This window comes from Leopardus geoffroyi, chromosome A2 (assembly GCF_018350155.1).
Source record: "Leopardus geoffroyi isolate Oge1 chromosome A2, O.geoffroyi_Oge1_pat1.0, whole genome shotgun sequence".
Classification (NCBI taxonomy): domain Eukaryota; kingdom Metazoa; phylum Chordata; class Mammalia; order Carnivora; family Felidae; genus Leopardus; species Leopardus geoffroyi.
The window spans coordinates 160,517,264-160,544,119 of record NC_059331.1 but is presented as its reverse complement, the minus strand read 5'-3'; the positions used below and the strand labels follow the sequence as shown (position 1 = coordinate 160,544,119).

The 26,856-nt window shown below is 38.0% G+C and overlaps 1 protein-coding gene across 1 annotated transcript in view; it reads right to left on the bottom strand.

The window, feature by feature from the left end:
• Positions 1 to 26,856, bottom strand: part of CNTNAP2 (contactin associated protein 2) — a 1,977,252-nt gene that overhangs the window by 1,314,943 nt on the left and 635,453 nt on the right. The window contains exon 3 of the mRNA XM_045496029.1: positions 14,973 to 15,166. Within this exon, the coding sequence (XP_045351985.1) occupies positions 14,973 to 15,166 (194 nt within the window). The remainder of the gene's footprint in view (positions 1 to 14,972; positions 15,167 to 26,856) is intronic.

Below are 26,856 nucleotides of genomic sequence, written 5' to 3'. Positions count from 1 at the left end.
CACCCCTCATAGATGCCCTCGTGGAATGTTTCTCATTTTGAATTTATGTTTCCTCTGATATACTGAATACATTTATACATGTTTAGTGGAATACCACCTGCGCTATGTAGGGTCTTTAGCCCATCACATCTGTAGGCAGACACTGTCTACCTGCCCCTCATTGATCATCTTTATTTTGATCATTCAGTAGAAATGCTATATAATTTCCCTTGAATAATCATTTTTTTTCCTCTTCCAACTGATAAGTAATTCTTAGGAGACACTTTATGTCCATACAAATATGGTGGTCTTCCTTAAAATATTTCCCATGCCCTACGATAATAGCTAGGCGACAGGAAATATTTTAATGGCCACTGCAACCACATGCCAAAACTAACACTATGAGGGTTGAAAAATGATGAATTTCTGCCTCTAGCAGACCTTCCCCCGTTACTACCCGGAAGTTGTTTTCCTCGTGTCAGCAAGAGCCTTCTCTCTCATTTTATTTTCCTGTCTGTGTAGTACCTATGCCTTGATCTGTTATCTATAATCTCTATGACTTTAAGGATACATATTTTCCTAAAGGTTTTTAATTCCTTACTGTCCTTGATCATTTTTATGCTCAAATTGTCTAGATTTAGCCAATAGATATTTTCTTTTCGACCTGGTTCTTATGCGCTTTTTGTCATTAACCATCATTTTCCCTTTAATTTTGACATAAAAAGAAGTTTCAAAACTCAGATCGAATCTTACTTGACCAAAACCTGATACAGTTTCTCCAATCAGATCTGATTCCTTTTGGAGGATAAGGGTATTAGTAACTAAGGTCTGTACTAGGTATGTTTGTTGCTATTGGAATGTCTTTTTCTCCAGACCCATTAAAGAGTCTAAGCTGAGACTATATATATATATATATGTATGTATGTATATATATGTATGTATATATATATACGTGTGTGTGTGTGTGTGTGTGTGTGTGAATAGAGCCCCACGGACTCACATAAGGTCAAATAATTCTCTCACATGTTGCAAGTAGGCTTTCAAGGCCCTTTGCCAACTCCCCTGTTTATTTATTCGCTTTGGTCTGGCCCACTGGTTTTCCCCTGCAATTATTTTTGGTACTAGAGAGCAATTCTGATAATAGTTCCTAGTTTCCTTCAGTTCCTATTCCCTCCAAGCCAGACCTTGATTTCATGTCTGATCATACTGTCTTCTAAAAGTTACTATTGAATTTTCACGTACACAGAGAAAAGTGCATATATATACTCAGCTTGATGAATTTCCATAAGGGTAACAAGCATCGAGTCAAGAAACAATTATGAACACCCCCCCAAGCCTTCCTTTGTAGAGAACTTGCAGCCACCCCCCCGCCTACAAAGGGAGCTACCACCCAGATTTCTTACAGCACAGGTTTTCCTGTTTTTTGCCTTTTGCACAAATGGAAACAGAGAATATATAATGTGTTCTTTTGTGTTATGCACCTCCCTGTTGCAGACTTCACCAACTATACTGCTACCCCGACACTCAGCCTTTATGAGATCAGAGACCTCTCTATACCGATGCCAGATTGTCTCCACCGACCAGGGCCCAGCTCACCTTCACGTCTGCAACATATATGTGGATTTGGCATTAGTCCCTTAACATTTAACTCCACATCCCCAAGCTGCACCCAGGTCTGAAGGGAGAATAAGCTTTGTTGCCCTGGTTAGTATTTCCGGTCTCCCTCTTACCCCCTTGCTGTTGCAACCTTTGCTATATTTTCTCCCTTGTGGAAATCTTGAGGGTCCCCACAAATGCCATTTTTGACACTTGAACTTCTCCTTTCAATAGGCGTAGGTATGTGCAACATTTGTCAGTACCCATTAGAGACATTTAAAAAATAAACATTTTTAATGAAATGTACACCTAATTATATACAATTATTCAAAAGTTCACTGAATCTCCTAACTCAATCTGTCAACAAATATTTACTAAGTGCATCCAATGTGCAAAGTACTGTCCTAGCTGGTGAGACCCAGCATTTAACAAGACAAATAAACCTCTCAGAGAATGTACATATGATCACCCACCATTCTATCTTCTCAAATGTGATATAATGGAAAGAGTTAAGACTACGGGGGGGGGGGGGAGAGGGGCACAGGAATCGAGGACCAAACTTGGTCCCTCACCTTTCAGGATCTTGTCAGAGAATTTGACACACAAGGCATTCATCAGGTAAGTACTCAGGGAATGGCAGAAAGTATTAGCAGTAGTGTTTTATCTCAACACTTCTGTGTTTCAACTGAATCCAGTGAAAGATTCGATTTGATTAACTTTCCATAGGTTTCATATAATTTAGGGGGAGATTAAGAGTTACTTGGCAGTAAGGGTGGAGGATGGGTGTGTGTGTGTAGGCAGACACGAGAGTGGGCTTGGTTTCATGATCAGTTACCTTGATTCCAAACATACAATTATCTGAATAATAATTTCTTTGGTCTTTGACTTTAAACTTAAAAATGGGCAACATCGTCCCTACTGCTTATTTTAAGTAAAGCTAAAACGGAATACTCCTATGTATTACTCTTCCAGGAAAAACAAAAACCAAACAACCTGTCAAATTGTATATATTTAACCACACACCAACCTTACTATCTAGTAAGTCATGGGACAAACGGGTGTAAATATCTGATGTTATCACAATCCCAAACTCCTTTCACAGGAACAGAAAACTTCTGTATTTTTTTTCTTTTTCAAGGTGTTATCAAATACTTGTTTGTTCCAGGCGGAATGTAAACAGCCTGAATGAATTTAGGATAAATTCAGTCTTTTTCCGTTGCTCTAGGCCATTCCACATAGCTCTACTTTCCACTTTGCATACTGTAACAAAACTAAGAAGCACACAAACAGGACAGACACACTGCAAACAGAACGAACAACTGCGATTGATAAGCGCATCAGATGAACAGCCCCTTTGCCCTGGGCGACTCCGCTTTCATATCTGAGATCCCGGGAATGTGTTTCTCAACCTGCTCTGAAGAATACTGTGAAGGTAACTAATAAAAGCTGCTGTTTTCAAATAGATACTATTACTATCCAAAAGAAATTAGCAATTAAATCTCAAGATTCAATTGCAGGAAGCTGTTTCATCTTTGGGAGAGCTCTTGGTTTTTTTTTTCTTTTGTTTGTTTTTTGTTTTATTTGTTTTTGTTTTTTGTTTGTTCGTTTTGTTTTTCTGATGGAAAAAATGTCAATAATTGCTTAGAATGCATGTTTTCTAGAATCTGGTTTTGAAACATTATATACCAAGGAATTAAATGATGTCTATAATGTCAAACAGTGTTTAGTTCTGAACAAAGTGTTCCGTGAGGTTGGAAACTTGGATACTTTTTAAACGCAAACACTTTTCATGGGGTTGGGTGAAGGATCGGTTCATTCTATTTGCATGGTTTTAAAAAGCATCTTTGGCTCATTTGCTACCCCTGAGAGAAGAATTCTGAAAACGTTCCTTTCAAGTTTTGCTTATAAACAAATGAATGCAGAGAATCATATAATTACTCAGCAACTGATCTCCTATGGTTTGACCTGGGCACATTTCTTGAATTCATGAGGACAGATGTACAACTCCTCTTAGAAACCATTGTCTTTCTTATAAGACCATTCCCTTTTCTTTCTTAACCATCGACACTATTAATCCTTCAGTGGTAGCAAATAGGTTTTAATGGCATAGCTTTATAAGGTGCTTTCCTAAAAGTTAGGTGTTAGGGGTTGGATTGCACCCCTCTACAATTCATATGTGGGAGTCCTAACCCCAGTACCTCGGAATGTTATCTTATTTGGAAATAGGGTCATTGCCTATGTAAGTAGTTAAGATGAGGTCACACTGTGGGAGACTGGGCTCTTAATCCAGCAGGACTAGTAACCTTATAAAAAGATATGCCATCATATGCCTGTGTAGCACATTACAGTTAAAATGTGGTCAGCAAGCTTCTTGCACACCCTGAAAGGAAAGGCTTAGGTGAGCCATAGATATGAGGATCACGGTAGTGAAGGTCTGTTTAGTTAGCCCAGGATTCTAATCCCAGCTCCGCTGTTAACGCACCGTGCGCTCCTTGGAATGTTCTACCTTCTCTATTCCCCAGCTCTTGCATCTATAGGATGGGCTTAATAATAACAGTATTCGACATCATCACATTTAAGTTGTTTCAAAGACTAAATGAGATAAAGGCATATCAAACACTAATCAACCCCCGACAAATGCTGGTTGGCTCTTACTACTTATTAATTGGTGCAGGTAGTCTTCTGAACAACTCTGTTAAATCACAGAACAGATTTCATAGACTTCACGACAGCTGCATATTAATATAATGATAAACCATTTAAATGGCAATTACAATAGGCCCACTGTCTCATCCAAATACATCAGTGAAGTTCGTGGGAGAAACACAGATGTTTATCTCAAATAATCTTTTCATTTGGAGGCAAGATGCAATTTTTCTAGAAGTAGAAGTCTATATTTTATTCCTTCCCTATGCTCCTGAAGAGTCACTGATGGTAACTGAGTGAACCGTTCAGACAGCCTATCAGCATGACATCTTTTTTGCCAGAACGATAACACAGCCTATAATTAAGCTAGTTTATTCAAGCAATCCAAATTTATTTGCCAAGACACTTTAACATTCTATTAGTTCTTTCTCAAAGTCAACACTGACTAAATTAGTTACTTGGCAAAATTGTACATACAAGTGACAAACAGTACAGATACCTTCACGGTCACCAAGGCCGCACATATGCCAAGAGCAGCCCAAGACAACCAGGCTTTACTTACAGCCATTGTCCTCATAATTAGCTTTTAGTATTCCCGACGATAGAGCTAACAGCTACTCACTTCAGGTCTTCAAGCCCCTTTTAATATACTGTTCTATAAAATCTATCTATCTATCTATGTATCCATCTATCTATCTATCTATCTAGAGCATGAGGAGGGGAGAGGGGACAGAGGGACAGTGAGAATCTTAAGCAGGCTGCATGCTCAGCACAGAGCCAGACACAGGGCTCGATCCCATGACCCCAGGATCATAACTTGAGCTGCAATACTGAGCCACCCAGGTGCCCCTACAATGACCCTATTTCTAGGTAAAGCTGTATTCATTATGAGTTACTGGGAGTTAGGATTTCCACACACATATATAATGTTTTGCCTTTTCTTTCTTTTTTTTTTTCCAATTGAAATACAATTGACATACAGCATTATATTAGTTTTAGGTGTGCAATATACATTTGTATATATTGCAAAATGATCACCACAATCAAGTTCATTTATTTATTTTGAGAGAGAGAGAGAGAGAGAGAGAGAGGGGGAGAGAGAGAGAGAGAGACAGCATGTGTGCATGCAAGTCAGGGAGCAGCAGAGAGAGAGAGGGAGAGAGAGAATCCCAAGCAGGCTCCATGTTGTCAGTGCAGAGCCCCTCATGGGACTCGATCCCATGACCCTGGGATCATGACCTGAGCCAAAATCAACAGTCACATGCTCAACCAACTGAACCACTCAGGCATCCCAAATATTCTATAATTATTAATGATAATAGTAATAACAATGCTGATAAACAATTAGGAGGGGGTGAAATGAGAAGACAAGAAGATGAGCCTATAATTATGGTGCATTGTTCCAAGAAATTTGATTAATTTACCTAATTCTCTTAAAAACCCATAAGACAGATACTATTTTATCCCTTTTACAACTAAGGCAACTAAGTAAGGCCCATAAAAGGTTCATTAACATAGTTAAACATTCACTGTTACTAAGCGTTGGAGTAGGGTTTGGATATTTAAAGTCCAGCTCCAGATCTCATGATTTCTTGTCCTCTAAATATTTCTTTTATTTAAAAAAATTTTAATATTTTTATTTACTTTTGAGAGAGAGACAGAATGAGTGGGAGAGGGGCAAAGAGAGAGGGAGGCACAGAATCGGAAGCAGGCTCCAGGCTCTGAGCTGTCAGCACAGAGCCCAGTGCGGGGCTCGAACTCACAAGCCAAGAGATCATGACCTGAGACAAGGTCGGAGGCTCAACAGACAGAGCCACCCAGGTGCCCCTTGTTGTGTTTGCAATCAAATTGCTTTCATGTAGTCAAAATAAGCAAACGGTCACTATAATAATGATGCTTCTTGATAAACTGAAAATAGGTACACGTCTCCCTATTGGGTACTGGGGTCATTGTAACTGGATGTGTAGCTCAGATTTAAGTAACATCATGCCTCTTAGCGTCAGCCCATTTATCTTCAAAATGAGGTACTTCGATTCAATTGTACACTCTTAAGCATCTATTATGTGCTTGGCAGTGAACTCTGCATTATGAGTAGTACAGAGATGCACCCTAGTCGACACCAACATTCTTTCAAAGTTGGATATTTACATATCCAAATTTACATGACTGATTTAAAGGATATGATTTTAGAATTTTGCAGAAAAGTCAGATTTTTGTTTTTTTCTAAGTTGGAAAAGATGTAATTGTTTATAGTGTCTTACGATCCATCCCTACCTATCTCAGAAGATTCATCTGCTGGAAATGACCTTTTGCTTCTCTTCTCTACATTCACCAGCTCCTTACCTACTTAGCCAAAAATATTTAGGAACTCAAGAAGTCTTTGTTGACCATGACCCTCAACCACTATGAATGAGGCATATGTGTATATGCGTGTTCCCAGAACAACCTGTGCAAGTCTCTTTCCATTAAAACACATATAACCATAAAATATAATCATAAACTTATATGTTTAGCATTGCCTCTAGATTTTTTGCCCCTAGAAGAAACTGACTGTGGTTTATCTCCAACCCTTAGTAAACAGTAGGTGCTCAGTAAGTGCCTTTTCATCAAAGCTTATGCTCTTTTTCTGCAGTTTGCACTGCAAATTCTAATTCTAATTCTGCCTTTTGCTTTGGAGACATAGGGTCCAATTCTAGTTCTTCTTCCTGGCAAGAGCTGCTCAAATATGGAAAACAACACACTCTCTCTTTAACATGCATATGAATCACCTGTGGATATTGCCAAACTGTATATTCTGGTTTTAATTTTTTTTTCAACGTTTATTTATTTTTGAGACAGAGAGAGACAGAACATGAACGGGGCAGGGGCAGAGAGAGAGGGAGACACAGAATCGGAAGCAGGCTCCAGGCTCTGAGCCATCAGCCCAGAGCCCGACGCGGGGCTCAAACTCACGGACCGCGAGATCGTGACCTGGCTGAAGTCGGACGCTTAACCGACTGCGCCACCCAGGCGCCCCCGTATATTCTGGTTTTAAAGGTATGGGCTGGGTCCCTGGATTCTGAATATCTAACGAGCTCTCAGGTGATGCTGTTGTTGCTGATTCAAGACATTCAGATAGCGCCTCGCTCGTCTGGCTTTCCATTTTCATGGCTAACCAGCATAACCTGTCTTAGCTAATTCTTACAAAGCCTGTTTTGCGGTCTGCTTATCTTGCTCTTTTGAGTTAGCCTAAGAAGATATGCAGGAGGACTGTAGGCAAAAAGGGCTTATTTTCCTTGATTTCCAAAGTCAATAAAAGTGAATTTATTAAGCTAGGTCTGATGGAAACATCGCGGTCATTATTTTCACTGAAGTTTAATAGAAAACAGACCTGAAAGAACTGCCCAGACACAATTTGTACTGCGGTGCCTCAGACTCCACGGGACGATCATGATTCAAGTGACGTAAATGAAATTAGCGTTCTCAATTATACTTAAAAATGAGTTATTAGTCATTTCAAGCAGAGAAGCACAGATGTATTACAATACACATGCCAACATGTTAATACGGAAAAGCTGTTAACAAAGTGAAAGTAACAGGCTATTTTGAATTTCCAAGGACAGATCCAATCCAATATGACAGCAATGCACCTGGAAGTCACAAATTTATGTAACGTGATTATAATGGCGTGCTTAATATGTGCCACGTATTTTCCTAAGCTCTTCACATGGATTATTAACTTAATACCTATAATCTCTGGTGAGGTAAAGGAAGTAAGGGGTGTTATTAGCTACATTTTACAGGTGAAGAGATTTAAGCCCAGAGAGGTTAAGAAATCTCCTCAAGCCACACAGATCTCTGTGACAGGTGGTCCGGTGCCACAGTGCACCAGTGAGCTGCTATTTCCACTGCCTCTCAGGGACTTGTGGCCATAAAACAGCACATTTTGTCATTGCCCTACGTTCTCCCATGGAGACATACTGCTACTCTCCTAACTTCCACCAAGCTCCAACTTGAGTGGGGTAGACACGCTCATCTGAAACGATATTATTCATTATTATTATTCAGAATATTTGCAGGTACCTATCTATCAACGCTTTATATAAATTTGCATTCACCTGGACTCATTCAATCCCTTGTCACCTAAAGCCAACCTTAGTCTCACGAGACAAATATCAGCGTCTCCATTATTCGAGCCCAGAGCAAAATAAAGCACCTGTTAATATCATTTTGCTTAATGAGACCACTTTCTCTTTCAGCATGCTCTTCAAGCAATCAAATATACTTAAAAAATTTAGAATAATGATTACATATACCTCGTTTTAACTCATCAGTGAAAAATGCGCTACACTGTGAAGAATAATATACTGTTACTTCATTGCCTGTAAGAAGCCATATCATATAAGATGATATCATCTTCTTTTACCTAACAGTGTATGTCACTATTATTAATACCACCTTATTTTTATCTTCCAGATTTTTGGCAAAAATTAAACACATAACCACATTGGCTAGAATGGTTCTTCCACATGTGTCTATGTGTACAATATTGAATGACTCAAAAGGTGATGCAAGACAAAATCCTATGACCCCTTAAAATGAGAATCTCACAATACAAATGTGGATTTGGAAAGGTGATCAACATTCACTACTAGAGGCATTATAGTATATGCAGAAGGATCTGGAATATCCACTCAACTTATTAAAATTCATGAGATTTTAAAAATATCTCCCAGCCTAAGAAGGGTGTAAACAGAAAAAAATGTATTTCACAGAAATAAGAAGCTTATTCTAAATTCACTCTGGAAATTATTTTTTTTTCTATACAAGTCCTAAAGATGCTTATCCCGTTTATATCAAGGGCCATTTTAGAAATGGTTTAATGCAGATTATTCTGCTGTGTCTTATTTCTCAATAAGTTACCCATAAACTTGTTCTGAATATGCCTGCCTAGTCCTTTCCCCAAATAATGGATTGCAACCACAATGCACGTGCATACATAAACAAGTAAGTTCACAGCTATTGTTGAAACATATTGCATTAGTGTCCTAAGTGAAGAAGGGATGTTATCATCTGATGGAAGTTACAAGAGCAAGCGAGAGGGATGGTTATCTTCCTCTGTAGTTCCAAAGGCAGAGAAAAATTTCTAGAGTTGCTTAAAAGAGTCTAAGTATACTATTGAACTGCGAAGTAGTTGTGCTTTACGTTTATAACTGGAACAGATTTGGAAGTGATTTGGAAAATCAACGCAACCACTATACAAATGGTTGAAAAGAGAGGACAGAATAATCCATTCATTTTTACACAATATCCCCTTACATGGCTCATTGGACACATGACCATCATTATGGTAACAAATAATTCGTTCCAAGCACGGCGAAGGCACTTGGCACGGAGCTAGGCCTACCAGACACGCTCTACAAGCCCAGCCGGAACCACACTGTCAATCAATGGCCCCACTCCATTTGTTCATTGGAAGGTACGCCACAGGTTTGCTTACATCTCCCTTCTCATTTGAAGTCAGGCTTCCGTCGCCAAAATTTTTTCAGGTATTTTAAACCACAAATAAGAGTAAACAGAGGTAGAATATATCTGGAAAGGATAGAGGGGGACTAAACTAAAATGATCATAGCAGATATTCTCACTGAAAAGAAACACTACACTAATTTTGTAGAATGCTACGAGTTTTGTAGATGCTTCTATACAGGCACGTGATACCGTGCATGTTTCTCAATCTCTATAGCTTGATAAATTTCTTTACTTACATAACCTCATATAAACCTCCCAAGAGACATTACTCCCAAGTGACTTCTCCGAGTTTATAAACTGAATGTACGAACCCAGATACTTGAATTCAGTCCTTTTGAATCCAAATCTTGGCTGTCACTTAGGGAAACCTACTAAGTGAACCTACTTACCTACAACCTACAAAGATGTTTTAGGAACTTTTATTATGTAGATATCAGTTGGTAAGATATGTGATTAAAAAGGAGGTAGAGAATACATATTCCAGCTGTTGAACTGATACTCAAAAAACAAAGAATTTAATCAATTAAGGTGCTGTTATTTGCCTTTCGTATTTTTAAATGTTTCAAATGTGTTAGAAACAATGAAGTTTTTTGTGTGAGTACGTACGTGGACAGAAGCGTGTAAGAGATCCAGATTTCTAACTCACCTAGCAAATTAATATTTTATTTAATATTGCTTAGAGAATATGGGCTTATATATTCCTATACTCTTGATAAATATGTAATGATGTAATTTAAATATAGTAAACATTTCTGTTCTGTGGGATTCTCCATCTAATAAATTCAGTGGTCACTGATGCCTGGTTGAAACCTGCCTACTATCAACAAAGGGGATAAAACTCCTTTAAAAAATAACTAGGGATATATAAGCATTTTCTCACCATTTAATAAAATTTTTTAAAAAGAAAAAGAAAAACTACATTTAAGTTATAGGTAAACGTGTACTATGTTACTATACTGCAAAACAATAATGGTATGTAAAGAAGGCATTCACTATTAATACTTCAATTTCCTATTTTGGATCCAAATATCTGCATTCAAAAACCGGTAATTGAATTTCCCAAGCAAAACTAAATGCAGCCTCCCAGCAAAAATCTGCTGGAATTCTTATTTAATGTAATGCTGAATGGACTTTTGATAAGAAATGCTCAGACAGACTATTTCCTCTCTCTCCTACAGATTATACTTAGGAAACCAGAAAACACCTCAAGAGCAGTATGCAAATTAGAGTTTGTGGAAGATGCAAATGGAATGATTTTTCGGCGGGGGGGAGGGGTAGGCGATTTTACCAATCTATATGTATTTTTCTCCTACATTAGAAAGAAAATTCTGAAGAGAAGGAAATGGCATTGTGAATAAAGTATAAAGAATTCCATTATGCCTAGGATTATCACTGAGGAATGAGAAGGTTTGACTAGCCAAGCACATTTAGCAACTCACATCTTTGAGTATTAAATATTCAGATAAACCATTCTTCAGGAATATTTTCAAGAGCCATCATCATTTCACAATCAGATTCCACAGTTAGATTCACGACTTTAAAATCTTGTTAAGCTGTCATAATTTCTCGTCGACAGGACTTGTTTTTCACGTATTTTAACATATTATCCAATAGATTCTCCACAGGAACATTTAATAACAATATGACAAAAGAATTGGCTGTGTTGTCCATCCCCCTATAATTGCAGAAGGAATAACCATTTGACATTTGTTCAAAGTAACACTTAAGTGATTGGATTCCCATTAATGTGTCTTCTTCTCAGGTGATCAATCATTTTAGGAACGGCTGAGGAAAGCAACTTCCTAACCAGATCAGCTTAAAAAATTTTTAACTATCCGAAACTTCCCATGGTATAGGGTGTTGTCCATCAAATGGCTACCCAAATCTGTTTCAGAAATCTCTTTCATTTAAGTGCAATACACATCATGTTAAGCAGTAGTCGGACTACAATAAAATTTAATATTTAATGTTCAATAAACTTATGTCCAAAACATATTTTCGTCGAGATCTGTAATTGCTAAATGTTACTCAATGCATGCTAAGACATAGCTCTAAAGTCCTCAAGAATTTTTAGAAAACGAGTTTTACTTCATTTAGAATATGTCAGAGCAATGGACTACTTTCACATTAGCGACGATGAAACCATAATCATTATGTTGCAGGCTCACTGGCACTCAAAAATATTTCACAGCATATAGTTTCTGTCTCACACTTGTTTTGAGTTCTATAATTTCATAAGTAGCTCACTACACTTTCACGTAGAAATAGTCACTCCTCGCATACTTATTTTTAACCACAAAAATATATATATAGGACTTGAAAGGAAGAAACAAGACGAACGTCAGAATGGCAGGAAACAATACACTCCACACCATCAGAAAAGGTGGAGAGCCCTGAATGGAGATGTAGTCTACCTTCACAGTTGGTGATATTTCCATTTCAAGGCCTTGTCTCCTTCACCCAACACTTGGTATCTTATGTAAACCAAGAGTCCAACTCACCCTGGAAAATTCCACCTTTCTTAGCTCTTTGAACTTACGTCTCTGTATTTAGTCAGAATGAGCTATCCCTAACTGCTACATACCTGGTAAGTAAAGTGAAGCCCAAATACCTCTGTATTTTAGCAGCCATCACTCTCACTACGATAGGAGAGGACTGGGAACTCTCAATCATGGGATGGACACTTTACAAAAACAGAAAGGTGCAAGATTGTTTGGAGTCCAGTTTGCAGCCCTCAAATCATTTCACCAACATGATAATCTGATTTCAAGTGAGAGTCCACAGAGAGTTGGAAAACAATGAATGCTTTACTGGCAGAATTTGTGTTCTGAACCTTAACTGTCTACTCGCAGTTGTCTGGTTGGTCTGTGGGATCAGACTCTTTCTCTCTGCTAAACTTTGAGGAAGGTCCTTTCTAACAACCTAATATCTAATATCACAATAAAACCTAATGTCACAATAACCTTCCTCCACCCCCACCCTCCCTATAGGCCAGAAAACATCTAAAATACGGTCTTCAGTGTTGGCTATACATCACAATGACCTGGGGAACTTTAAAATCCTGATGTCTAGGTTACACCATAGACTAACTAAACCAAATCTCCAGAAGTGGGACCCACACATCCACAAATTTTAAAGTTTTCTAGTTTATTCTAGTTGAAAATTACTTCTCTGTAGATTAGGTTTGGGGCTTTGAATTACCTTAATGGTAAGAGGAAGATTTTCCATAAAGAGACATTTTCTCCACTTCTTGCTTCCTACAGCTTATCCATCTCAATATACACATGTTTTTGTCATATCATCATGGCTTGGTAAAAGCTATTTCTAAAGAACTACTCTGGAGGACTTTTTATTATCAGAGCATTATATCCTTATTTTACACACCAGTTACGAACACTGGTTCCTGCTATAGAGATGACCACCTACCCAAACTAGGAGCTCTAAACTCTGTCTCCTCACAAAGATTACTGGAGGATTTTTAAAATATAAATTCTCTAAGGGGGAGGGGCATTAATCAGGTTGAAAATCCGCAGCACTCTACCTAATACTGTGAAGGACGCAATTTAAGAAGTGAACCTCCTCTTTCTCCTCCTTCTTTCTTCCTGTTTAACATTGATGGCTTTACTTGGCTTTGGTTATGGATGCTTTTCTAAATAATTAAACTAGACTAGATCCCTCAAAATTTAGTATTTTAAAATAATTTATTCAAGCGTGCTGAACATTTGATTGGAGTCACACAACTTTCCAATTTAACTGAAATATTTTAAGAGTAAGTGGTTTAAACTATTTTTCTCTCATAATAACAGAATGAAGTAAATACAGATCTGCATTAAAGGTCTAGACCACTAATATAATAATGGCCTATAATAAAATATGGGGCATTTCTTTTCTTGCCCTATATTACTGTTCCTACTCCTCTAAATTATATTCTCACAATTCAATATTTTACCTGAATTGGAAGATCTCTGTCTTCAAAAAAAAGCTATCATTGTCATTAACCTAATTTCTATTTACACAATTTGGATTTCATTGATCTGGGTGTACCTGGAATCCACGAACTTTAAAACCTGTTTAGGTGATTCAAATGGACAGCGCATATTAAGACTCATTGCCCTGAGCCTTGGGCAGAAATTGCAGCCAGAGGAAACTATTTTTTTCAATCAACAAGACTGACTGAGTGACTGACTGACTCGGTGAATGAATGGCTTCCTGATGGCTTTGGTCAGACAAACAGTGACAAGTGTATACACCTCAGAGTGAGGACCAGCAACATTAAAAAAAAAAATTAAAACTGTTTGGGAGAGGGGATGTTGAGGGTGTTGCTTGACGTGCTCCAGAGCTACGGCTGGTCTTCCATTTGGTTTTTCTTTAAAAAAACAAAACAAAACAAAACAAAACAAAACAAAACAAAACAAAACCATTTTTCTATCTGATTTTTATCTTTATACATAAATGGTCAGTAACTCAGTAAATAGTCCTTCGTCCGAACAGGCCCGGATTAAAGGAAAAGAAAAACTGAACTTGCTTCTGGCAGGTGGTAAAGTGCTTCAGACTCCACAGCCCCCTGCCCAGAGCCCGCCAGTTCATCCAAGCTCTGTTGGCAGTAGACCTTGTCTCATGTTGTCCTTTAATGATTTAACTAAATACCTCCAAACAGAAACAGTCTGAGGCAAGCGAGAGCGAGGGGGAGTAAGGAATGAAAACCTAAGTCAGGATTTTTTTTTTTATTCTATATCCTTAACTCACTTTGGTATGTTGGTACAATTTGTACCATTTCCGTTCTGTACTCCAGAAAAAAATACAGTAACTTGAAATACTGTGTTTAACAAAATTCTAGTACCCTACTATCATGAAATTATTTACCTTTTTTTTTTTCAGGTTTAACACAGGTTTCTTGGGAGATTTTGATTTCTGTGAAATATACTAGAAACCAGGGAAGGGGGACGCATCCACTCTGCAAGATAAGGGTTTTCTACCATTTAGGAAAGGCAAGAGGTGGGGCAGGGCACACTGGGATTTTGATCCATTTCCCCACCTCCTTTTGCTTTCCTCACATTTTTTTCTCCCTCAGCAAGTACCAGAGGACACGAACACAAAGACGAGAAACAAAACTGACAAGATAAACCTTCAGCCAGGCCACCACCAAACCCTCTCCACCTCCCCAGATCGTGCCAGGACCTGGACAGGCTGAGGTCACACATCTGCCATTCAATTCTGTGTTTGCCTTTCTGACAGTGACTCACCCAGATGTTCCCATCTTGATGATAGGGTTTCCAGTTTCTCCCAGTGTCACTGTACAGCATGCGGTATTGGGTCACCCAGTCCGAGCTGCTGTATCTTCCTTGGGTTGCAATGGCACTGATCTGCTTCCGATTGCCAAAGTCAACCTGAAGCCATTGGTAATGGTCACTGTCGGATGGAGACCATCCCCCAGCACCTGAAGAAGGTTAAGGCAAGAGAGGAAAACAGATATTTAGAGCTGAAATTCTACTGTTGATAATGGATTTATCTACATCTTTTAATTGGCCTTAGCAGTGCAACATTCATAGACATATTATGGAGTGTCCTTTATAGATGCCATTGGGACTTCAACTAATATTCTTCCAGCTGGGTAACATTGATACTCTAACCTCTTTATGGTGTAATTATGTGCTCATTTTCTCCTGAGCAAATGTCTTCATCATTCCTCAATTAGATCTTATTAGTACATGTCAGAGTCTAATTGGCTGAGGGTTGATCAATTTACCATGAATTCTTCAACTAAAAATCACTAGGAAAAAAAATGTAACAATCTATTAATTCCTCATGTGGGGCTTTATGTTTGAGTAGATTACAAATGGAACAAAAAGCAATTATGTACAACTCTAAAGTCTATTTTGCTTTAAAAATTTGGGAGCCCAAAGAATACTCATAGTTCTTAAGGTGAGGCCTAATCTTACATTAAGCTCTGTACTCATGAGAAATAAGGTATATAGCTAATCAGGTAATTCGTTCACTAACATTTAAGAGATAAACAACCAACACCTCTTGATAACAACATTTCTAGGAAAATCATTTCAGTTACTAAATGAAGTAAAACTCCTTTTGGTAAAATATAATAATTGTCAGATAACAAAAAGGTAAAACTATCTTTAGAAATAGAACATTAATATGGAACAACAATACTCCTAGTCTATACCACTATGGAAAATAACGATGGTTGTACATAAATACATTACAGAAAATATGCCATAATGCTTAGTGCTAAGGAGCAAAATAATTTTTTGAGTGAATTTGGCTACCAATGGGAGCAAATGATAATGAAATATTCAATAAATCATCCGATGTACAGTATTTAGATATATATATGCATCACTTTTCAAATAAAAAAACTTAAAAGCTGACAATAAAATAATTTATTCTATGAGGACCACGGTAAGAGAAATCATTTTGTAAATCATCACAGATATATCATTCATTTAATGATGTTTATATGGCTTATTTCTGCTTTCAGCTATGATAGAATACCCTCCCTGCCATAAAAAAAAAAATCACGTAACTACAAAATGTATAAAATTACCCTTTATAGGGATTAGACAACAGACAGTGCAGGATCCCTGATCCACAAGAGAAGATAAACAAATAAGGTGATGCCTGGTTCACTTTCTGGATTTTGGCACATGGAAGAGTGTCCCAAACAGAGTTCAGCAGTGTCACTGAGATGAAGATACATCAAAATCAAAGCTCCATCCTACAGATGGAATCTGTAGTACAAAGTACCAGGGAAGGGGCAGCTGTAAAGAGAAAGAGCCCTGAAAATCTGCATAGCATCACCAGAGAACCTCTGGGGACCAGACTTTGTATGAACAGCACGCTGTGTATTTGCAGACCAAGATTCCACAAGCCCAGGTCAAGGCAATTATGAAATGAATGACAACCTAAAGGTGAACAGGGCCAGGAGTAGTTTCATTTCACACTAAAGAAGATTGAGAGAAGTTGTTGGAACAATGCGAGGCATCTAGCAGACGTCTCAGAAAGATTAGGATGATTGAGTCCGAAAATAAGGGCTACTCAGGACACATCTGAACAAAGATTGGTAATAAGCCTGAAAAAGGATCAGTCTGACCTACAAATAAATTAACTCCTTGCTCAGTCAAAACGCAACACTTCATTAAGGAAACCCATGAATGGTCAGAAGCTCAGTGACAGAGCATCCATAATGCTCAGTATAGATTTTTTTTTAAAATATTGGACATTTCAGGGAGCAGGAAAAAATGACTTACAACCAGAGCAAAGACAGCCAATAGAATGACAGAGATGATAAAATTAGCAGACCAGGACTTTAACACTGAGCTTATACATTAGTTCGTTATTTGAAAGAAAATATACAAATAGTGAAGAAACAAATATGAGATATTAATGGGGAAAAGATAAACAAAGAGAACAAAACAGAAGTTTCTGAACCATGTTTATACCTGAAATAAAACACGTACTGGATTAGGAACTGAGAAGGAAACATTAATGTCTGAATCCAGGGCCACATAAACCCTTCAAATTGTAGCTCAGAAGGGACAAAAGGCTTAAAAATGGACACAACTCCAGTGGCCTGCAGGACAATATTAAGTGTCTTAACAATCATGCAAATAGAGAACTAAAAGCAGAGAAGGTAGAGATTGAGGCAGAAAAAAATCAATTCGAAGAAGCAGTGGCTGAAAATAATAAACCTAGATATCTAAGGAATTCACTGAGCTGTGAGCAGGATAAAAGGATAAATACAATACAAAACACAACACCAAGTCTCATCATAATCAATTGGTTAAAAAAATAATGCTAAAGAGAAAAATCTCAAAAGTAGCTAGAGGACAATAATATCTTAGCAAAAGTGATGCAAGGTGAAAGACAACAGAATGACATTACCTGTTACGATGAAAAGGAAAGGGAAAAAACATATGTCAATCTAATGTTCTATATCCAGCAAAAATATCTTTTAAACATGAAAATAAATGATATTTAGGGCAAAAGCTGAGAAAGTTCATCACCAATAGGTACATACTTTAAGAAATGTACACGTTTCAGCTTCCAGGAAAATTTACCATATTGAAACTCATATTTACTCATATCATATCACATTTACTCATATTTATACACATCACATTTACTCATATCACATCGTATTTACTCATACCATATTGAAACTCGTATCAAGAAATGAATGCTGATAACGGTAGACGCAACAGTAAATACAAAGTATTTGTTCATGTTTTCAAATTTCTTTAAAAGATAATTGAGCATTTAAAACAAAAATAGTGACAGTGAATTAGAAGGTTTTAACAGAGGTAGAAGTAAAACATACGACGACAAGTGCACAAAGGACAGGGGCCAGACAGATATATTATGTATCGAGGTCCTCATGTTACTAGGGTGTGGTATAATACTACTTGATGGTAGTAACCTTATATCAAATGTAAGCAAACTTCCTCTATAGAGGGTTCAATACTAAATATTTTAGGCTTTGCAGGCCATACACCTCTGTTAGAAATACCTCTGCTGTTGTTAGGATGAAGCAGCCAGAGAAACAAGGGTGTGACATGTTCCAGTACAACTGAGAAACTCACTTCTCCTTCAAGTACCAGCCTGTTTACTGCAAACATTACCTCCTGCAGTGGACGTCATTCAGGTTGTTCTTTATGAAAGGAGGAATTCTTCCCTCAGTTATTGTCTAGAGACTGTAGTTAGTTGTAATTCCTGTTTAGGAACTCCCTGAGTAAAAAAGAGACACTCTATCCAAGGGCACATTCCTTCTTGGGGTCATACAGATATAATGGCCAGTCAACTTGGGAAAACTCTGGTGGGTCATCTCAGTTTGCAGAACTCAGTGAAGCCTCCATTGACACTCCATTGCATCTCAACTTCTCCCTCTGCTTTTTCCTGCTTCATCCCCTTATCTCCCACGGGTTTCCATCCCAAAAAGTGCTCTGTAATAAATTCCCTACATGCTCTTCTCCATGTTAGAATTTGTATCCTGGGGAATTCAATCTGCAACACCTCCTTGGAACCACTCTTCCGAGAATCCGCTCCCTAACAATGGGAGTTAGTTGTCTCTGTCTTTGTGCATTATCTCTATGCTGTTTTTCCCCTCTTGTAGTATCTAATATTCCCTATAGTGATGCATCATCCACACTCTTATTTTACATAGCATTCTGTAATTTAGAGGAGCTGTAGATGAACTTCTGGGATAATAAGTACTGAGTAATCAAGAGATTATAAATATATTTTCTTATCTGTTAGATATTTTGTTCCAAATTTAGGAGAAATTCTCCAGCTAACCGTATAAAGTTCTGTCTCTGTGTTACTAAGAGCAACACGGTACTTTGGTCATTGAAGTAAATAAGCAATCATCACAATGACTGAAAAGGGGAAAATATGAGCAATTAATTGCTGGCTGAAATTGAGAATGTTTCCCCCTAACTACTCCTCGAAAAATATTCCAGTATAAATTTTCTTAAGTTACCCATTTTTTGCTGCATTACAATTTTTCAATAAGGAGGCAATTAACATACAACTACTTAATCCCAGGGGCATCAGGGTGGTTCAGTCGGTTAAGTATCCGACTTTGGTTCAGGTCATGATCTCATGGTTTGTGAGTTTGAGCCCCGCATCCGGCTCTCTGCTATCAGCAAAGAGCCCACTTCAGATCCTCTGTCTCCCTCTCTCTCTCTCCCACAACCCCACCCCACTCATACTTGCTCACTATCTCAAAAATAAACATTAAAATTTTTTTAATTAAAAAGAATTTTAAAAACCCAATGACTTAATCCCGTTAATCTCGCTACTTTAAAAAGTAGAATTTATTGTCCACTTTAAGGGAAGCAAAATTCTAAAAGAAAGGGAACTATAAGTTCAAAGTTATTCCTTTATAGAAGTCTATGTGGAGAGAATAGTGATTAACCTAAAGGGGAGGGCAAATGTCAGGCTTTTGTGAAGAACACGGTGGAAAGATCGATGAAAAGTTTCCTCTTTCTCTTTGATCTATAAAGCAATGTAATTTGGGGAAGTTGATTACTTTGTTCATTTGGCTTGTGAAATGTGTAACCTCTATCGATCCAAGGATTAAGGATGATAACTCTTTCATCACAAAAACCTCAGGAAAATAGGGTATAAGAGAGCAGAAGTGCTCCCCAACATATTGTAGAGAGTATAACAGGGCAAATGTATTCCCAGTGGAGACCGTGATAGCACAAAGGAAAAAAACTGCCAAGTTCAAGAGGATGTAGAGGAGGTGGAGATACTGAATAGTCATAAACTCTTAGTTTCTAAGACAACACTCATTCACATTGGGAGATAATAGAACTCAAAATATCAGTTGATACCGAGTAAATGGTTAGCATGAACTGAAAGATGTGCACTTATATAGAAATTTTACCATTCCTTAAGCAGTTTCCTCCCCTTTTCTCCCTCTCTTATTCTGCTTCCATTCATCCATCCCTCTCTTTCTCTCTTCTCTTTTTTCTCTCTCACTCACATGCATACATCCCTCCTGTGTGTGTGTGTGTGTGTGTGTGTGTGTGTGTGTGTTATAAAGATGCACAGTGTTTGTATTCTAGCTTCCCACTCTACTGGAGTTACTTGAGTGATAAATTATAACAGAGAACCTGGAGAACTGGGTGGGACTACCACTCTAAACTTCGTGAAAGCTTATAATGATGATGGCCCTTTCTGCTTTGTAATTTGTAAGTTGGTACCTCTGAGAGAAAAGAAAAACTTAGTAGGTGGTTCAAGAGAGGGCTTGAAATTTCTTTTCTAGTGATAAATGGCTCCTGCATAAACATGATGCCCAAGTGGGTGGTTGTAACACCACCAGAGATTATAAGCCTAGATTCTAATTTAAAAGAAAAAGGTAGAAGAAATTTTCAATTAAATATAGAACTACCTTTAATAACTGGTTGAGAAATATGTATCAGATGAAAAGAATAAATTGAAAAGGAGACTTTGGGGCAAGATAGCATTATGAGTTCAGGCCTGAAGGCCTCCTCCTGCTCTAAATACACAGTATTTTTAGATAAGATAGATAAAAAGAAAATTGAAAAAGACATAGCCAGGATAAAAAAATAAGATAGGCATCTCCATGTACAAGAAATGCAACCAAAATGCAAAGCAGTGAGTAGGACCAAAGCAGAGGCTGGCTGGAGTCAGGGTCTGGGAATACACAAGAGGCAGTGGGGCACTAGTTCCTGGGGAATATTGTTTGGGAGTGTCCCCATCTGTGTCAGAGAAAGGAAGCCTGGGTCAGGGTTGAAAGTTAGCCCAGGAAAACTTTCTTATCAAACGAGACTGAAACAGCTCTTGGATGTTGGATGTATGGTTTGGATCTATGGCTTGGATCCATGGTTTACAGGAAAACGTGCCCAGAGAAATTAGAAACGAGGTATGCATGTGCTCGGCACCACTGGCTTAGTCATTGGACCTGTGATTCTCTAATAACAGCCTCAGACAAAGGCACAAGGCAAAGCAGGTAAGATGTGGTTCTGGACTGAAGACGTGGGAAGCTGGGTAGAGAAAGTTACAAGTTGATAGGGAATTGACAGAGAGACAGAGACAGAGAGACAAACAGACTGGTCGTCAAGAAGAGTGGGCAAACCAAAGTTTCAAACCACAGGAAAGACAATAAATGGCACAAAACTGGCTAAGGAAATCAAAAGTTCAATGGAAATTAACTCCAGATGTAACAGTCATTGAGGACCATGGAAATATACTTGTTTTAAGTTCTCAAAAAATATAAAATAAGTAATGTCATCCATTAAAAATAGCAGTAATGATCAGACACAACCAGGGGAAATAAAACGTTTGTAGACAGATACTAAGCAAACAAACAAACAAACAAAAAACAGTGATCTTAGAATAAAAAAGAATATAGTCATCAATAGGAAAAAGAAAACTTCATCAGAGGAAAATCCACAAATTACATGTCATCACAAAAAGAATCAATCAGCTGAAAGGTAATATTGAAGGATTCATACAAAAGTCAGCACAGGGGCTCCTGGGTGGCTCAGTTGTTTTAGGGTCTGACTCTTGATTTCAGCTCAGGTGATGATTTCACGATTCATGGGATTGAGCCCCACAGAAGACTATGCTGACAGCATGGAGTCTGCTTGGGATTCTCTCTCTCTGCCCCTTCCTCTCTCCAATAAATAAACTCCAAAAGAAAAAAAGAAAAAGTCAACACAGAAAAATACAAAACATGTTAGAATTCAAGAACTTCTGCTTTTGACCAAGATGGAGTCACACGACTCCATGATGAATTTACTTTCCCACCTGAAACAATGAAAAAGCAGACAAAATGTATGGAATGACAGTTTGCAAGACATAAGATGTGAGGCAACCAAGTGCTGAGATCCCTGAGATATGGGACAAATGAAGTGAGGTCTATTTCCCAGCTTCCGATCTTGACTGGGTTTCCAGGGTGAGACATAAGAAAGAACCCAGGCAGAACATGGCAGGGTCCTTGAGTTGAGAAGACAGAGCTGTGAGACCAGGTGGTTAGAGTCAGAAGCAAAAGAAAGGGCAGCAGGGGGCCTTCCTCAAGTCTTCACCTGAATAACGATTAGCATACACATATGAAGAAACCTCTCAGAGCTGAGAGCAAAGAATCCTCTGAATGGAGGAAGGTACATCTTCTTCCTACAAATTACCATATGATCCCACCACCCCCCTCCTAGGTATTTTCCCAAGAGAAAAATGAAGCATGTAAACATAACAAAGTCCAGTACATGGTGTTCTTAGCACCTTTCCTTGTAACAGCCCAAAGCTGGGAACAACCCACATGTTCATCAACAGATGAACAGCTTAACAAATGGTGTATATCCATATGGCAGAATACTATTCAGTAATAAAAAGGAATGGGCATTGGTACACGCTACATGATTAATCTGAAAACAACTATGCAGAGTGAAAGGATCCAGGACCGAAGAAAAAAAAGTGCATATGGTACAATTCCATTCATACAGAATTCTAGGAAATGCAAACATATAGGAACAAAGGCAGATCAGTAATTGTTTGAGGAAGGGGGAGAAGGAGGGGCAAAGGAAGAGGATAGAAAGTGGCAAAATAAAACTTCTTGGGGTAATGGGTATATTTGTTACCCTGACTGTGGTGATAGCTTCATAGGTGTAACATATATAAAATGATCAAACTGTACAATTTCAATATGTTAATATTAGCATACATCCATTATACATCAATAAAGCTGTTACAATTTGTAGACCTGAAGGACAAAGAGGGAGTTTCACTGATCAGTCTAAAAAGTTCTGGAATAAAACAAATACATAGAAAATAAAGTAATGAAGAAGAATTTGAAGAAGTAATGATTGAGACTTTTTTTCAAAATTGAAAAAAAAAAAAACAAGACATGATTCTGTGGATTGAAAAGATCTTGTGAAAACTGAAAAGCATGTTCAGTAAAAGTATTATGGAAAGTATATCATGCCATGCAAATGAAAGATGGCTTAAAACAATGAGACTGATGGAAATGCGATATTTAAACAAATAAAGCTTAAGCATACAGTTGAGAATTAGCTCATGGATAAATAAAAACCAGTTAGCATCTGAAGACGTGCTAGAAGTTGCCTGCGAATGAGCTCAGATTTTATTTACAGTGGGACATGAACAGCTAGAAAATGTGACATGTGACCTACTTAGAAGTAGCAGAATAGACTCCAACCAAGTGTGGACACTTGTTGATTGGAAGCAGAAAAGGGGGCCATGGCCATTAATTAACAACTGTCATGAGCCAGAGAAGCAAAAATGGCAATGCCACTGTCATTCCCCAAATAGGGGACAATTAATGCTTACAGAATGTGAAAACAAAAGAGTATGAAGGTACATTTTGAAACAAAACAGAAAAAGAAGTGATTTCATCAGACATCATTAGATGACAAGAACACAGAACGGCTTGTCTTCCATTTCTGGCTTCTTCAGCGAAGATGACAGCTTTCACTTCATGCTGGGAGTAACAGAACTGATCACTGAGGACAGGGAATTACCTCCTGTGACAAGTTAGGACATACGCGGAGAGGTGGAGCTCCTTTAACTTTTTCAGATTATATCCCAAGAGGCTGCCATCATTCATAGATAGAGCCTTGCTTCTCTGAATATTTATCAAAGGAGTTACCAGAAAATTAGACACACACACACATGAATTAAAAGCAAGGGACTTAGTAAATCTAGAAAAAAATAGATAAGAAAGCTCTTCCTCAAAATCTGGGGGTTATGAGCATTTAGAATAAAAGAAAAAAGAGGGGGTTGGTCACACTGAGAGTGGTGTTGGTGAACTTAAGGATTTCCTTTTTGATCACATTCTTGTTTAATAGAATGGAGCGAATTCCGTAGATATGTCTCTAACTTGATTTTAGTAAAGCATTAGGGCCATATCTCTGATAAATATAAAACAGTAAAATGTGGTCTGGAAGATAACAGTTTCAGGAACACTCAAAACTGCTTAATAATTACGCCCCAAATATGTTGATTAATGGCTATGTCAACTTGAAGAGAGCTCTCTAATGATGTGCCACAGGCTTTCATCCTGTATACTGTCATTTTTAATATTTTTATTATCTAAGGCATGGAAGACACGCTTATGAAATTTGTCAATTACATAAAGCTGGAAGAGAGACCTAATAGGATAACTAACTGGATTATGATGTAAAATGCTCTTGACTGACTGCAAGTCTGAGCTTGTACCAGCACAACTTGCTGTATCATCAGTAATAAACTTAAGGTGGCCGTTATGAACAAGTACATTATCAAGTTCATAATTACGGTGTATATTGCACAGAAATAAATACGCAACCTTCGTTTCCTTTGTGGAAAACACAGGGCGGAAATGATGACATCTAACGACAGTACTATATTCGCGGTACAACATTCAAAATGTTTTTGATGCCTTTTTACATATAAACAGAAAAAAGGAGTAAGTCACGAACATATTGTACTAGGAATGATCACAAAATGAACACAAGTGTGCAATCACCACACAGATCTATAAAGAGATCGTTGCCAGCAACCCAAAAGCTCTCATTGTGTCCTTTTCCAAATCTGGTCACCGTTCTCCTCCCTGATGAATTGTTCCAGAGATTCATCCATGGGGTTGTATTTAGCAATACGCAACAGGTTGCAGATTGCTCATTTTCTTTGTCGTCTAATATTGCACTGTATCATCTACTTCTCTTTATTTACCCATTCTAGTGTTGAACATGTGGATATTTCCAGTTTGGAGTTATTATGAATAATTCAGCCATCACATTCTTTTTTTTTTTTTTAATTTTTTTTTTAATTCAACGTTTATTTATTTTTGGGACAGAGAGAGACAGAGCATGAACGGGGGAGGGGCAGAGAGAGAGAGGGAGACACAGAATCGGAAACAGGCTCCAGGCTCTGAGCCATCAGCCCAGAGCCTGACGCGGGGCTCGAACTCACGGACCGCGAGATCGTGACCTGGCTGAAGTCGGACGCTTAACCGACTGCGCCACCCAGGCGCCCCAGCCATCACATTCTTGTTCGCATCTGCGAATACCTATTTGTGCATTTCTGTTGGGTATATGCACAGGACTGGTATTGTGGGTCCACAAATGTTTGTATTTTTACATTTACTCAATTTTGCCAACAATTTCCCAAAGTAGTTGAGCCGACTTTCACCCCCACCTCCCCAAATACACAAAGCTGTATGTCATGAGAGTTTCTATTGTACCACATTCTTGCCAAAATTTGATGTTGTTAGCCTTTTATTTTTCTCTAAGTTTAGTTTAGACATTCTGGCTCAATGTAAGTTTAATTTTCATTTTCCTGATAACCACACTTATGCTGTTAGTAACACAACGTATCATAAAACTATAGTAAATTAAGACATAAGTGTTATGAGTGCAAGGATAGACCAAATAAACGTGTTGATTCCTGAAACAAAACCACATATATCCAGTGCATACCATCACTTAATTCATGACACAGGTAACACAGGGAAATAATAGATAAAGGAGGTATTTTTTATTTATTATTTATTTTTATTTATTTAATATTTTTCAATATTTATTTACTTTTGGGAGAAAGAGAGAGAGAAAGAGAGAGACAGAGGCGTGAGCGGGGGGAGAGGCAGAGAAAGGGAGACACAGAATCTGAAGCAGGCTCCAGGCTCTGAGCTGTCAGCACAGAGCCCGACACGGGACTCAAACTCATGGAGTATGAGATCGTGACCTGAGCTGAAGTCGGACACCCAACCAACTGAGCCACCCAGGCGCCCCTAAAGGAGGTATTTTTTAATAATGTGTTTCAGATCAATTGGGTATCCTCATGGGAACAAGTGAAATGTGGCTTTCCCCTATACTGTACTTAAAAATCAAGTTAAAACTGGGTAGATTCAAATGTGAGGGGTTGAACGTTAAAGACTCTAGGAGATGATATTGGAGAATAGCATCATATTCCTAGAGTTGGGAAAGATTTCTTTAATAGGACTCAAAGCACTAGCTATATAGGAAAAGATGGATAAATTAGATTATATTAAAATTACAAACTGTTGATTACCCAAAGGCATTAATAAAAGAGTGAAATGGCTAATAATCACTGAGCGAAGGATGGTATTTGCAAACATATATTATAACCAGCAAACACTCACATCTAACATGGACAAATAAGTCCCACAAATCCATAAAACATATTCAGAATATTCAATTAGAAAATGATCAAGGAATCTTAACAGGCACACAACTCACTCACACACACACACACACACACACACAGGGATATATGCTTATAAAACATATTAAAAATGCTCAACCTCATGAGATTGACATTTTAAGACAGACCAAAAAAACGAAGAATGTTCAAAGAGAGCAACCAAAATGATCAAAGTGCCTAATTTCATCATATTTCTTTGAGGGGAACAAAAATGCTTAAGCTTTACAAGAGGGAATCAAGGGGTGACAATCTCCATCTTCCACTATTTAAAAGAACAGAGATACAAAGTTTCTCAATGATGCAACACCATGCCACAAACCCCACAAGTATGCATCCTTGATTTTTAAGTACAGTATAGGGGAAAGCCACATTCCACTGGCCCCATGAGGATATTGAATTGACCTGGAATACGTTATTAAAAAATAC